This window comes from Zea mays, chromosome 2, assembly GCF_902167145.1.
Source record: "Zea mays cultivar B73 chromosome 2, Zm-B73-REFERENCE-NAM-5.0, whole genome shotgun sequence".
Taxonomy (NCBI): Eukaryota; Viridiplantae; Streptophyta; class Magnoliopsida; order Poales; family Poaceae; genus Zea; species Zea mays.
In genome coordinates, this window is record NC_050097.1 from 165,226,204 (window position 1) to 165,237,411 (window position 11,208).

At 45.0% G+C, this 11,208-nt stretch overlaps 1 protein-coding gene across 1 annotated transcript; it reads right to left on the reverse strand.

The window, feature by feature from the left end:
- Positions 1-2,499: 2,499 nt before the first annotated feature.
- Positions 2,500-10,902, reverse strand: LOC100275134 (uncharacterized). The gene is made up of 12 exons (NM_001323915.1): positions 10,435-10,902; positions 9,692-9,802; positions 8,610-8,954; positions 7,601-7,911; positions 7,397-7,488; positions 6,967-7,306; positions 6,645-6,855; positions 6,153-6,267; positions 5,017-5,178; positions 4,236-4,911; positions 3,875-4,081; positions 2,500-3,784 (listed from the first exon to the last, which is right to left on the reverse strand). The coding sequence occupies exons 1-12, from the start codon at positions 10,752-10,754 to the stop codon at positions 2,679-2,681; spliced, it is 3,996 nt and encodes a 1,331-aa protein (NP_001310844.1). The 5' UTR covers positions 10,755-10,902; the 3' UTR covers positions 2,500-2,678.
- Between the last annotated feature and the right edge of the window lie 306 nt (positions 10,903-11,208).

Sequence of the window (11,208 nt, forward strand, 5' to 3'; positions counted from 1 at the left end):
TTCGTTCCAAGGCAGTACACAATTGAAGTATACTATTGGAGTAAACAATTCCAGTACTTAGGCTAGCTCCAGCAAGGAACCCTAAAGGGTTCTGTACCCTAAATATAGAGGACCAAATGGTCCTCTACGCCCTCCAGCAGCGTCCTCTAAATGGTCCTCTAAATTTAGAGGACGCTGCTGGATTCTCTATGTATAGAGTTTCTCTAAACGGTCCTCTATCCATTTGAATACTTTAAATAATTGGTTTAGCAAAACTAAAATATGTACAATACATTTGAGAGTATGACAAATACGTATGTACAAAAAATAAAAATAAAAAATGTTTCTAATATAGATATTTTAGTATAGAGGACGTGATTTAGAGGACGTTGTTGGAGAGGAAGGAGATATAGAGGATAGAATCTTTTAGAGGAGACTGTAAAGGACGGATATAGAGGATAAATATAGAGGACGTTGCTGGAGACAGTCTTAAAGTTCTAGGCAGTACACAATTGCAACAACAAATTGGAGTAAACTATTGGAGTAAACAATTGCATAGCATGTAGTACTACTATTAGAGTAAACTACTGGAGTAAACTATTGCAGTACTTACGTTCAAGGCATTACATAATTACAGCAACAAATTGGAGTAAACAATCTACTACTTATTAAGGCTGCAATAGTAGTCGACCATTCCGCGTTCTGCCCATTCCGTGTTCTGCCTTTCCGATTCCCTCCTTCCCGCACACAGTCCATTCCCATGTTCCCATTCCCCCGTACAACCAACGCCTAGCTAAATTAAAGTTCTGCCTTTCCGATTCCCTCCTCCCCGCATACAGTCCATTCCCATGTTCCCATTCTCATTCTCCCGTACAGCCAACACCTAGCTAAATTAAAAAAATAAACATGGCCCCAAAGGGATTTGAACCCACAACCTCTCAAACAAATGTTACCGGTAGCTACCACTACACCACATGTGTGTTTATGTCTACATCTATAACAGAAAACACATCTACTACATCTCTCTCCAAGCCCACCTGCTACCCTTGCACAATGCGTAGTAGTAGATAAGTATCACCGAGATTCTTGAATTATATTTTTGGATGAAGAGAGTAGTATTTAAAGAAGAGCCTTGCATGCAATTTCTTTTGTTTGAATAATGTTTTCAACTTAAATTCTTTTTTTGCATGCGTGACATTTATTCTTCGTAATATTTTTTCCATGGATCTGACTTGTGAGTCATTTTTATAAACCAACGCCAAACATGAATTCATGTTTCTTACTTGAAAACCCTGAACAAACACCATTAACAGGAGGCACTCGCGTTGGGGTCGCTCATCAACGACAAGAAGAAACTTGGCGACTGCCAGTTCGACCTCTAGAAACAGTCCTACGTGGCCGCATGTGCCGCTACGACAAGCTCCGGCGCAGCCGCCGCTTGGACGCGGTGCAGAGCGGCTGCTCCGCGTTGTCCATCGTCAAGCAGGGGGACCTCATGGTCGTCGCCAACGTCGGCGACTCTTAGGTTGTTCTAGACACCGCATTCAACGACGACGCCATCACGTCGTCCAGCTCATCGTCCACCTCAAGCCCAACCTGCCACGTAAGTCGCTACTGACTGGCCATGAATTCTTGTGTGCTGAGATGATGGCCGTTGCTGACGTTGTATGAGTATCCTCGAACACGATGTATGTAGAGGAGTAGCGCATCCGGTGGTGCAACGGCCAGGGGTACTACCTTGCTGATGAGTCCGGGATGCACTTCGTTTTACAGCCTAGCCAAGAGTCATCAGTACTCGGTATGTCGCGCACGTTCGACGACTACTATATCGAGGACTGTGGCGTCATCTTGGCGCCAGAGGTGACGCAGGGGAGGACCGACAACAATGACCAGTTCGTCATCCTCGCCACCGTTGAGGTAGCTTTTGTGCCGACTTGCCTTTAATTCTCTTCGCAAACACACACTTGCCTTTTTGTTTAAGCAAAAGCGTATGGTGGTACGTGTCTGATGACTAACGATGTACGAGAAAATTTCTTCCGGTATGTGTGGAACGTGCTCTCCAATGATGAGACCATGCAAATCGTAACATATATCGAAGTTTGCATGATACTGATGGTTGCAATGTAGTGGTGAAACAGATAGATTATAAATAACAAAATTTATGTATGCCAGAATCACAAATTGGTTATGAAACATTTTCTCATAACGATATAACACATTTTGTATATAAGTTATCATAGTATACTGGTATTATATATTCCCGTTGCAACGCATGGGCATTCAGCTAGTTACATAGAAGGAAATACCTCTATTTTCTAGTTGGGGCTTTATATTTGAAATTGTTTATGAGTTTAGGGTCTCTATTGAAGTTGCTCTTATGAGCTGGCTGACAATTAACTCTATAGCTTTGGAACATGGTCTAACTTTAATCAACTCAGTGGAAGCTGCATGAGAACTGTGCCAAACATGTCCGTTCATAAACCTAGGTTTTACATTCTGGTACATCATTTCTTTTTTTTGCAAACGGGTAGATGAAGGTTAGTATTAGAGAGATCAAAACGTCTTAACAGTTTTACAGATAAAATCATTCAAATATTACCCGTGAGCATACACATGGCCAGATTTTAACCGATTATATACAAAAACTGCATCATCGCTGACGAACAGCATACGCCGCGCGGCGCGCGCGCGCATCGGCGTCACAACTCCCTGCCCAAGATCATCTCCGCGGCTGTGCCCATAGCCTCGGGACCGGCGCGGCGGAGGAGCGCCACCGCGAGCTCATCCTCGCCCCAGTGCCGGAGGCCGCTGCTCAGGCGCTTGAGCACCCTCAGGTCCACCTCCTGCACCCAGCACGGGGTGCATTCAACCACCAGTCCTAGGAACCCAGAGACGTAGGCTCGCCACAGGGAGAGGTCGCAGCCGAGGAAGATCTTCCCGGCCAGCGCGCTCGCCAGGAACCCCAGGTGCGACCGCATGACCCTCTCGCGGCGCCGGGACACGGGCGTCTGGTCGATGCCCCAGGCCAACATCCCCGAGTACACCGCGAAGTAGGCCAACGCGTGCCCGCCTAGCTTGTACACCACGCCTCCGCTAGCCCCGCCCTGATCCAGGTTCTGCGCGGACAGGAACCAAGACGGCAGCATCTCCTGGATCAGGGACTGGACGAGAGCCGTGCCGCCGGATAGCCAGACGAGTGTCGCCCCCAGAGATGCCGCCACCTTCACCTGCGTCATTGCAGCGGAAAGAGATACCTGGCCATGCCTCATCCCGTACTTGGTCTTCTTTAGCTTGTCTGGCCTTTGTCTGGGCACAGTTGTTTCTGCGATATCCTTCACTGAGAGCATCAGAAGGGAGAGTATGTCCTCGGCGAGTATGGAGCAGTCCTTGATGCACCGGAATATCCGGAGGTAGAGGATTCCTGGCGCAACTGGCGAGAAACCACCAGGGCAGTACCCGTGGCCCAGAAGGCTGGCGACACCTCCACAGCTGCATACTGATGTCGAAGACATGCCAAGGGTAGCGGCGAAGCAACTTCGGAGGAGCTGGACGACTGCATCGTTGTTGTGGTGGAACACAGTGCGCGAAGCTGAAAATATTAGGAAATCGCTCCATCGCTTCACCTTCTGGGTCCACAGTGCTGCAACGATTGCCATGCTTGGCCAAGGGCAGCTTGCAGCCAGGTTCTCTAGAGCTGGACCAGCAAGGTTGAGGAAACACTCTGATGCCTTGTCAAGCTTGTATGTGATTGTGAGGCTCACGAAAGCAGCCAATGGTAACGGAAGTGTACCTGAAGAGCTTCCTCCTGCAATACATGAGACCTGGATTAGTACTCACTGCATGAAAACTGGTATGTTGGCTGTAGCAATGGCAGGAGATGAACAGGAACCAACACCTGTAACTAGCTTTGGAACATCAACACCGGTAGCAGCTACGATTTTCTTGATGTGCTCATCAACCATGGATAGGTTCACAGAGGGGCTAGGCCAATCTGATCCATTCATGGATGCAGGCTTCCAGACACCCCGCGTCACCTCAGCGGAAAAGTAGCTTACTATTGTAGCAAGAGATGCAGGGAGGAAATCAGCCAGATCCTTCAGGCCTGAAAAATGAGATGACATAGTTATACACCCTGACCCTGAATGAGCATTTTCTAACATAAAGGTTAGAAGCCACGGTTGGTACTCTTTACTCTTGATTATCGGATAAAAGTAGCACTGGTTTCTAAAATTGCCTTAAAACTGAACACAACCGACCTGTGGCCAGTTCACGTGGAAATAGTCTTCCATGGGAACAAGCAGTAAGAGCAGCATCAACCACAAAAGGAACAGCCTCCAGTATCTCCCAAGCTGGCAACTGAGGCCAAAGATGTGAATCATCCCCACCAGGACTGGAAGAATTACTTATGCTGCTACTTCCAGATAAAGAACCTATTGATGTGCCTCCTTTATTAGCTTTTCTGAACATCTGATTAAGAAGGCTATCCACATTGTTACGTACAGGTGTCCCATGAGCAAGTCCAGAGAGAGTTGAGGCCAGACAAGCTTGGTGCTGCTGGTACCATAACTTCAACTTTGGAAACGAGTCCATAAAAATAGGATTTCCAGATGATGGGTGTGAAGTTGATACTTGTGATTGCCTTTGTCCGTTTCGTTGTTTTGACAAACTGCTGGAAGATAGGACCTGGGAATTCCGTAACAGCAGAAGATACTCAGGAGTTAGCTGCGAGCCAACTGGAGCACCATCTCCCATTATGCAATACTCAAGTGGTGGATGGTTAAACTTCCAAAGTCTCAACAGAAGAATAAATGCATTCGAGAAGACTGTGTGAGCAGATATTTCCTCTCCAGTTCTCAGTGTCCAGGAAACACTTGGAGAAAGACACCCAAATACTTCACAGATTGCCATAAGAGAAGCAGCCAGCTCTGGAATCTGGTGATACGGAGAGGAAAAAGTTCAGAATCAAAAGATAATATAGACTTCTGAGTGGAAATCAATGTAGGATTGTAGGTGGTTATGCTAAGTTGCTAACCATACCAGGCCATGGAACGAGAAGATTGGAGCATAGTCCACGGCCGATATTCCTGAAAGAATAACATTGAGCATTGGACCAAGCTTTATCAATTGGCTCTCTCTTCCAGAATTATCAATTGGATCAGATGGTGAGAGCAGTTTAACAACTAACCGAACTGTATGCTCCTACAAGGCAGGAAACCACAGCATTTGACTATTAATTATCTCAGGACAGCGAGATGTTACATTGATTCTCGAGTAAAATAAAAACAGGCAATGCATGCTACCATGCACATAGTTATTTTTTGAAATTAATCGGTGATAGGGTCAGTATTAGTCATACTATAGACCTAAATATTGAGTTGCATGCACTAACCGATACAACTCAAAAGCTTAACTTGATGGGGAGAGGTGACATTTCACTTATACTCCAACGCTCTGGGCAATCCATTTAGACTCCAACACTCTACAATTTTCTTATACTCCAACACTTCCCCTCATGTGGAGGGGGGCTCTCAGACATGGAATGACATGGAATAAGAGCAAGCGATAATTATTTTATTTAATTGTTGACCAGGATTCGAGCTCGAGATCTTTGTCTATGGTACCATATTGAGTTGCATGCACCAACAAATACAACCCAAAATGTTAAGCTGATAGGAAAGGCGAACAATTTCACAATTAAATAAAATAATGGTGCTTGCTCCATTCTACGTCTAAGGCCAGAGGAAGCCTCCATGTGAGGGGGGGGGGTGTTGGAGTATAAGTGATTTTGTTGGAATATAATATAAGTGGGTTGTCCTCCTTCTATTAGCTTAAGCTTTTGAATTGAACTGGTTGGTGCATGCAACTTAATATGGTATCAGAGCCAGGAGTCATGAGTTCAAATCTTGGCTAGCGCAATTAAATAAAATAATTAATGTTCGCTCATATTCCACGCATGAGACCTAAGAGAGGTCGACGTGAGGGAGAATGTTGGAATATAATAGAAGTCAATTGTGCACCGTCTCCTATCAGCTTAAGCTTTTGGGTTGAACTGATTGGTGCATAATCGCCTCCTATCAGCTTAAGCTTTTGGATTGAACTGGTTGGTGCATGCAACTTAATAGAATTGCTCATCTCTCAGGGAGAGCCAACACTAGAAATTGCAGCCTACTAACCTGAAAATTCCAACCTCGTAAAAGGGTGGCTCCACATAAAACAGTGGCAGCTGAAATGCTGTCGTCATCTGACCCATCAACTGCAACTTCAAATAACTTGTCGACCTCTGCCAAGCTTCCATCAAGTTTATGAGCTTCATTCAGTGTTTATTACCATAATGATGTACGAGAATTAACAAATATGGTAATATTGAGATATAGGAATATTAATAGCTCAGCTCTAGTGCAATCTTTTTAATGTACACCATTCTACAATGCAAGTTCTTATTTTGATTTTTTCGTTTCTTTTTGGAGGAAACAAACATAGAATTTACATGCCTTTCCCCCCTTTTTCGAACAAGGCAGGAGAGCTACATGCCTTACTATTAAAGGAGAGACAAAAAAACCAATTACAAAGCCATAAGGCAAGACTTATGCTGATTATGATCAAACTTTTTTTTGATATGAATCAGGGAACAGCGCTGCTGATATATAAAACAGGGGGGTACACACCTGGAAGCAGGAGTTGATACCAACATATTAACCAGTGGTTGAGTCAGTGGTGCACCCTTCATGAAGGATGACCAACCAGCAAGTTGACTAGGGAGTGTATGAGATGTAGAGTTGGCATGATTCATGATATAACCAGGCCAATAGTAAGCTGATGTATCCAGCAACTGCCTTGAGATACATGACTCCACAATCAAATGTCGCATATTTCCAGCTGACAAATTAAAACATGATTTATATTAAGACTACCTTACATCCACTAGAAGGTCAATCTAGAACGTCAATTATATGTGTAAAAAAAAATATCTTAAGAGAAGCCACATACTATAGTTCATCCCATTGACATTATCCATGTAGCCATTGTTTATACTGATTCCAGAAATGAACATTGCAGCTTTAGTAGCAGCTTGATTAGCTGCTGGGATGACACATGAAGGAGGAACCAGCAAGCTTTCATAATCACCAAGTATCTGTAAGCTTAGCATCAATTCATTGCGTAGATTACCAATTGCTTTCTTCTCATTCACATGACTGTTGAGTTCTGTTTCATTGCAAAGTGAATCTGCTTCCATAATTATGTCAGCAATCGCAAGTGTTGTGATAGACAACAACATGCACAGCCGGGTGTCTAGGTGAGGTACAGGACCTTCAATTGGTTCTCTTTCCTGCTTGTTTCAAACGACCAAAGATTAGGATGTGAAATATTATAATGTTGTCTCAAATCTGAATAACTGTAGTGAAGATCGAAGACTCACTCTTTGTACAAGGCGAAGTGAAGCTACCCAGAGGGCCAAGAAAGCATCATGCCAAGTCGACCTATTGACTGCTTGAAGAGCCTTGACCAAACCTACAATTTCCACTCATTTAGATTAGCAGCAACCCAAAGCAAAAAAAAAAAGGAAATGGATCCATCCTTCAAGGTAACCTATGAATTCGTTTCTATTGATGAATGACATTACCACTTAAAATCTCAATAGAATTTGTTGCAGCAATTGAACAATCGAGACAATCCTCAAGATACATATCAATAGGAATCCATAGTGCAGAATAGCTAGCACCAAGACATCGTCCATTTGGTGAAGATAGAGGGTTAGAAGCCACTATTTGGTGGAATCTTTTATGCACATTATGTTTAGTTTCACCATATGCATCACAATCACCTAGAATCAAATGCTGAAATGGTTCCAAGGATATTGCTGAATTTTGCAAGGTAGATGAGTTTGTTGCAAGCAAGTGCAACCGGTTAGTAAATGCCCCCCAGTGAGATTGCCTGAAACCATTGAGATTGTTGACAATGTTACTAAATAAAAGGGGCAATAATTTGCATAAAATAGGAATTGCATGTATATGCCATTGTTGCATCTTCAGTGAGAGTATCCCTTCAACATCACTTCATTTATTTATATGAACAGAAAATGACTACTAGGTTTCAATCACGAACTTCCAGTAAACTACTGTTACTTGATGTTTACATTCACCCATCAGTTCATCAGATCATGACAAAGCTCGAGTCCCATGGCTGCCGTTTTTATCAAAACTTTTCTTGGCTATTTAAGAGGTAAGGCGAATAAAATACCACAAGCATAGACAGTTGTACTTTTTTCCTTTTGCATAACCCTAAGTGCTTCTAGAACATTATCTTAAATGTTTGCATTAGAGAAAATACACAGAATATTCTATGATACATTGGTTATGTTACTGGCAAAATCTTGAGCAATTATTTGTAGCTCCCCAAACCCAAATCCCACACAAACAGGAATAAACCAAGGCTTCCTCCATAAGCTTGAGTGAAGTTTATGAGGTCATGAGCCTATGAGATGAAGATCTAGTTTGTTATTTGACTAATATATTTGAAAACAGATTACTAATGACCAATCAGCAAAAAGATGAATTCATCATTTCCAAATGCTCAAAAATAAAGACCTGAAACAATTCAGTAAAAGAGTACTTCAAGTTGAAAAGACATACATGTTTTCGCGTGCCAATGATAGGATACGAGTAATTACTTTATCGCGAAGAAGATGCTCAATGAGCTCCATAGTTGTTACAGTGTTCATCTTCTGTAACTTTTTGATCTTCTCAGTTCTTTGTTCAGTAAAAGTTCCTTCAAATGTGCTCACATCTTCAGGCCTTGTTGGCCATTGAGCATTCTTCTCTGGAGTTAACTCTAGTAGGCCCTCATCATCCAGAACAACATCAATCAACTGCCATATAATACAAAGAATGAAATGCACAACAAAAACCCCTGGTTCACATGTAGAGATGCCAAATATCTTGGAAAGTCTAAGATTCCGCTCTATTATATCCATGATCCTGCAAACATTAGAGAGGCTTTAGCAAGGATCTCTTATTGCTCCAGCAAATTTAACACTGCAAGACAGGCCCTTTTTTCAATTGCATTTGAGACTTCTATAGGGATAGAGTGCATGAATAGATAACAGTGCAAGGAACAAGCTTAAAAACCACATGGAAGCACATACACTCTTACTTCCAAAAAACAATTTAAAGTTATAGAGCAATAACAGTGCAAAGTATTAGGAAGTGAAGAACATAAGTAATGTATAAAAGATATATAAGAAAATTTCCAGAAGAATTTCGGCAATAAATGCCGCCTTGACAAATTCAAGAGAAGTTGCATGCATTACTGCAAGACAAGTAGACTTTCCATCATATAAAAGTTGGGGCCCTTAGTTGGAAATGACAGATATGACCACTAATCCACTACAGAGACATCGCACAACAAGGTGTATATACATGTGTAAACCTTATTACAATTACAAACACCTGAAACTGAAATGCTTATTTTAAGGCCATTAAGATATGACCACTAATCCACTACAGAGACATCACACAACAAGGTGTATATACAAGTGTAAACCTTATTACAATTACAAACACCTGAAACTGAAATGCTTATTTTTAAGGCCATTAAGAATAATGCTAAATTACATTGAACACTACACCTATTACTCTGATTCTCATTCCAGACCACTGACTTGAGCATAGTGTTAAGAAAATACAGGGAGCAGTCAGAGAGGGGAAAGGCACACTTTCTGAAATTTGCTGCTTTCATCTGATGATGGAAGTTGAACCCATGTCTTTTCAAGAGCTCAAGGTAGAGTCTATACTCCATTGGCCTGGAAAGCCGGTGAGGAATTACCCTGCAGGACCCGAAGAACAAACGAAGTCCATAAGAATAAACATTGAGAAAAGTCCTAACTCCATCATAAGGTCACACACCACACAATCCAAGCACGTTGCACGACAGCAATACCAGCCAGTGAAATAATTAGTACTAAGTGGGATTTGCCACACGCTAATCTAACTACTTTTCCAGTCCCAAAACATAGGTCAAACTAACCGTGTTGGCTATTACAAGACCCTGTTTCTCTTGAAAAAAAAAACTGGACGAGGATTGCAGTGAAGCCCTGATTAGCCTACCGACTGAGTGTCCAACTGCTTATATATTCTTAAAACAGGCATTTCTCCCATGGTGTGATCTACCCACATTGTCATTTGGCAATGCATTGACACATGACACTGCCACACAGCGTATTTCCGCCCCCTCAAATTATCGGGGCGAAGCACGTCAGCTTCCTGGTAAAACTCGTGTACGGGCAAACACCTGACCGGACACGTCGTAAAACTGCTTGCGTGCATTCGAGGTGCAACTGATTCGATTTAGATCCCCGACAGCTAAGCGCTGCATTCCGCCATTCCGATCCTACCAACCGCCACGGACCACGCCACAGACACAACGCACAAGCCGACGCCACGAAGCACCGGACCGCACCTGGTGGAGAGGAGCGCGAGGAGGAGCGCCGGGGACGCAAGCCGCGCCGCGAGCGCGGCCTCCGCGTACTTCCAAGCGGCGGCCGCCGGGGCAGCCCCGCCACCGCCGCCGCCGCCGCCGGGGAACAGCGCTCGCGCCAGCACCTCCGCGAGCCCCGCGGACCAGGGCACGTCCTCACTCTCGCCCGCCGCCGCAGCGGCCGCCGCCACCCGCGCCGCCCACTCCGGCGGCGGGCGGGCCTCGGCCTGCGCCGCCTTGGTATACTCCGCGGCCCACTCCAGCCACGGCGCGGAGGACGGTGGCGGCGCCGACGTGGCCATGGCCGCGCGTGTTCCCCCCCGCCCGTCAGTGGCGGTGGGTGCTCCTGCCGCCGCGTGGAGTGCCGTGCCGGTGAGGAGAGAGAGAGAGAGAGGCTGCTGGAGTGGTGTCTGCTGCAGCCCTGCAGGTGCTGTGCTGCTGGGTTGGTTTGGTGGTGGTCCGATCGCCGATGATGCTGATGGCGTCCCGTTGGTGTAACCACCTCTCCCCCCAGTCCCCCACCGCACCACCTCGCGGTGGGGCCGCCGCTTCAGGATCTTCTGCGTGACCGAGCTTTCCAACCAAGAGAAAATGGAGTCGCCAGGCTACCACTGGCCGCAGCGGATCCTGGAGGTACGTGTGGTCCCACACCAAGTGGCGTGGTGGTGCCATTGCCGTGATCCAGCCCCCACCCGTTGACACGTGGTCCCGGCGCCCTTGACTTCGTCGCTCGCGGTTTGGAAAAAAGCTGCTGCT

Excerpts from the sequence above, each read along its gene's own strand:
- LOC100275134 (NM_001323915.1), bottom strand. The coding sequence starts at position 10,754 with ATGGCCACGTCGGCGCCGCCACCGTCCTCCGCGCCGTGGCTGGAGTGG. Across the intron at positions 6,856-6,966 it reads TGTCAATGGGATGAACTATA|CTGGAAATATGCGACATTTG; the intron begins GTATGTGGCTTC and ends TTAATTTGTCAG. Across the intron at positions 4,912-5,016 it reads TCTTCTCGTTCCATGGCCTG|ATTCCAGAGCTGGCTGCTTC; the intron begins GTATGGTTAGCA and ends CCGTATCACCAG.